The sequence below is a fragment of the Orycteropus afer genome, unplaced genomic scaffold, assembly GCF_000298275.1.
Source record: "Orycteropus afer afer isolate SDZICR_OR568_19922 unplaced genomic scaffold, OryAfe1.0 scaffold00623, whole genome shotgun sequence".
Taxonomy (NCBI): domain Eukaryota; kingdom Metazoa; phylum Chordata; class Mammalia; order Tubulidentata; family Orycteropodidae; genus Orycteropus; species Orycteropus afer.
In genome coordinates, this window is record NW_006922210.1 from 1245056 (window position 1) to 1248962 (window position 3907).

The 3907-nt window shown below is 37.8% G+C and overlaps 1 protein-coding gene across 1 annotated transcript in view; it reads right to left on the reverse strand.

Annotated features, from left to right (window-relative positions):
• The window catches only part of RRN3 (RRN3 homolog, RNA polymerase I transcription factor), a 54301-nt gene that overhangs the window by 49233 nt on the left and 1161 nt on the right, over positions 1-3907 (reverse strand). The window contains exons 2-3 of the mRNA XM_007956476.2: positions 3178-3283; positions 1839-1895 (exon numbers count right to left, since the gene is read on the reverse strand). Coding sequence (XP_007954667.1) covers positions 1839-1895; positions 3178-3283 — 163 coding nt within the window. The remainder of the gene's footprint in view (positions 1-1838; positions 1896-3177; positions 3284-3907) is intronic.

Below are 3907 nucleotides of genomic sequence, written 5' to 3' on the forward strand. Positions count from 1 at the left end.
CAAACTAAACAAAACCCTCTGCCACTGAGTCGATTCTGACTCACAGCCACCCTAGACAACAGAGTAAAACTGCTCTGTAAGGTTTCCAAAGCTGTAAATCTTTAAGGAAGCAAAATGCCTCATCTTTCTCCCTCGGAGCAGCCAAGTGGTTTTTAACTGCTGAACTTCTGGTTAGCAGCCAAATGCCCTACCCATTGTGCCACCAGAGCTCCTTCAAAGGACCAATAGCTACCTACCTCTATTCAAGCTGACCTGCAAGTATGCTGGTAATATCCTGTCTAGGCTGATTAACTGGAAGTCATCAATACAAATATAACAAGGAGCCCTGGTGCACAATGGTTAAGTGCTCAGCTGCTAACCAAAAGTGATTTGAACACACCAGTGGCTCCACAGGACAAAGACCTGCTCCCACAAACACTTCTGGTGCTGTGTACTATTGACTCCATTCCAACTCATAGCAACTATACAAAACAGAGCAGAACTGCTCAGAGGGTTTTCTAGGCTGAAATCTTTACAGGAGCAAACCGTCAGGTCTTTTCTCCCGCGTAACAGTTAGTGAGTTGGAACCACTGATCTTTTGGTTGGCAGCAGAATGCTTAACCATTGTGCTGCCAGGCTCCGTCCTGTAAGGATTACAACCCAGAAAACCCTGTGGAAGTTCTACTCTGTCACTTGGGGTCGCCTTGAGTCCAAAATTGACTCAACAACACCTAATAACACAGGTAACTTTTTAAAACTCCATTTGTAGGTCTCATTCAGGAGAATAAATCAGATACTTATTTAAAACAAACATACTTTGGTTGTCAGAAATACAGGTAATCCTTGCACTCTGCAGACTTCTAATAGCTAAAAATTTCAGTTACCAAAGTATATTAACTGTAAGTATAAAATACATATTTACCTGCTAGCTATTCAATCCACAACTCATTACATAAATAACACTGGCAAATGACATCTGATTGGTTACTACATGGCATTCAGTTCATTCACAGACAACAAAATGTACTCTAGTTGTGCTACTTCCTTATCTCCCCATGGTAAATCCATGTAACACTACAAAACTGGGAAATTAAGAGGGAATTGGTCAATAAAGATGAAAGTAAAGCAAAGAAAATGTAGTAAGGCTGCAAGTGAAATTCAAAATGAAAGTAAATAGAGCTAAAGAAGAAATAGCTGACTGTGGAATGGTGCCACTACTGCACTATTCGAGCATTCTGGATATGTAGTCAGAAGAACTTAGTGAAGGCTAACTTACCAACCCAGATATAAAGCACACCATAAAGACTATTCTTTCCAAATTTGGTCAGCGAAGGAAGAAAATGGAATAAAAATTTACTGAGTTGTTATTACATGATAGGAATATACCTTCAACTTGGCAATACTGAACAAGTAGTAGTAAAAAAACTAGTAGTAAAAGACAAGTCAGTTTTTGTTTTGTTTTGTTTTAGCATCAGACACTTGAGACTTGCATGCCAGCATAACAGAAAGAGGTGGAAGAGAGAAAGGGATTTAAGAAGGGTTTCTCAATCTTAGCACTACTAACATTTTGGACAAGAAAATTCTTTGTTGTAAAGGGCTGTCCTGTGCATTGTAGGATATTTAGCAACATCTCTGTCATCTACTTATTAGATGTCCTATGTCCCACTTCTAGTTAAGAAACCCAAAAACATCTCCAGGCATTGCCAAATGTCCCCTACAGTATAAAACTGTCCCTGACTGAGAGCTACCAGATAAAAGGGAATCATGCAAAGAATAAGTTCTAAAGGATGAAATGGGCAAAGCAATGTCTGCACAGAGTGGCAATAACATTGCTAACAAACAAACAGAAAATTAATTACCTTTATGTCTGGATCTGACAACTGGTTCTTCAACAACTCAAAGTCATTTGTTTCACCCTTACCAATAAAGGGAAAAAAAAAATGGAGGTTAAGTTTACATTGGTTTCCTATTAAAGATCAACAGCAGGACACTTAACTATTCTTTAACATGTTCTGAAATTACAAAAGGAATGTTATAACTTTCACACATCAATTATAAAAGCATGACTACAAAAATTTAAAAACTCATCTTAGTGGAGCCAGGCAGCTTGAAAAAAAAAAAAACAACAACAAAAAAAGCCATTCATATTTAGCTATGATATATAGTTGTATACTTACATTTGAATAGTTCATACTCTGAGAATTCTCAAAATATATGAGAAAAAAAATCACTGTAATTATCTAATTCAGAGGGAACTAAAATACTATCAATTTATACAGATGGATATAAATGGATATTATGTATACAAATGGATAGTCATTTATATTTTCCCTTCCACTGGTGAGATCTAGTAACATCACTTCCAAAGGAATGCAAAAGCAAGCAAAACAAACAAACAAACAAAACTTCTAGTACCAAAGCTCATTTGTTGTTTAAAAGTAATGCTTGGTCAATTTCTTAGGAAGATAAAATGCTCTGATCTAATGGTTTTTACTCAAGCAAATTTTTTTTTTTAAAATGTTGTGTAAATAAAGCATTTTTTATGCTTTTATGAAACTTCAGCAAAGACTTATTAATCTAATTTTGAGCTGTTATTATATATTTCAAGATAGATATCTAAAATTCATTTTGTCTATTGGCCTCTAGTATAAAAACTATGAGTGTATTCTGACCAGATACCTGGGAATCTCATTAAAATGTAGATTCTGATTTAGTTATCTGGGATCCAAACGAAACCAAATTCATTGCTGTCAAGTCAGATCTGACTGATAGCAACCCCTCCTTGGATTTCCAAGGAATCTTTACAGAAGTAGATTGCCCCATCTTCCTTCCCTGGAGCAGCTGGTGGGTTTGAACCGCAAGCCTTCGAGTTAGCAGTCAAGTGCCTTAGGCACCACACCACAGGAGCTCCTACTTGAAGAGGCTGATTTTTCAGTCAGAGGCGGTACCACTAGAGGCGGTATCACTATGTGGTATCACTAGTAGATTGCCCAACCTTCCTTCCGAGGAGTGGCTGGTGGGTTTGAACAGCCAGACTTCTGGTTAGCAGTCAAATACCTCAGGCACTACACCACCAGAGCTCCCGTATCTGGGGTGGAAATGCAAATTCTCCACAGGGGGTTGAACTGGAATGAATCAGTTTGAAGCCCTCATTCTAAGCAATAAAAACCAGTCTTCATACGTTATCTCTTCTTTTACCTTTTTGTACTTCAGCAGGACTTCTGTCACGGTTCCACCAAATCTAACAGTTTTTCTTGGGGGAGAACTGAAGAATTCATTCTCTAATGCAAGCACATCTGAAATCCTGTAGAAGTAAGATTATCAAGTGATTAAGTACATAACAGCATAAAAATTTTAACAGCCAACATTCACTGAACTTAGCAATTGTCATTCAATGAAGACTGCTGCAAAAACCTAAATGGGTTTCCTGCTTCCACTCTTGCCTCCTAATAATTCATTCATTACTCAGCAACCAGAGTAGTCTTTCAAAAAGTTAAAATACATCGTGCCACCTTGTTGTTCTGCTTAAACTCTCCAATATCTTACTTCTGTACTTTGAATAAAAATCTAAACTCCCTACTGTGGTCTTCAAGGTCCTACATCAATCTGGCTCTTGCCTACCACTCTGACTACTTGCTCTACTGCAGCCATAGAGTTCCGTCTATTCTTGAAACTTGGCCATTTCACTCCTGCCATAGTGTTCCGTCTATTCTTCAAACTTGGCCATTTCATTCCTGCAAGCCAGTATCTGTACAAAGTAGCGATAACTTTATATCTCTATCAGAAACACTTTTTCTCCAAATCTACATATGGCTGGTTTCTTGTCTTCATTTAACTTGCAGGTCAAATGTGAGAGAGATCTTCTCCACCAGAAATCTAACGTATCTACCCCTCTCCCTCCCTCCATCCCTTAATTTTTTTTTTTTTT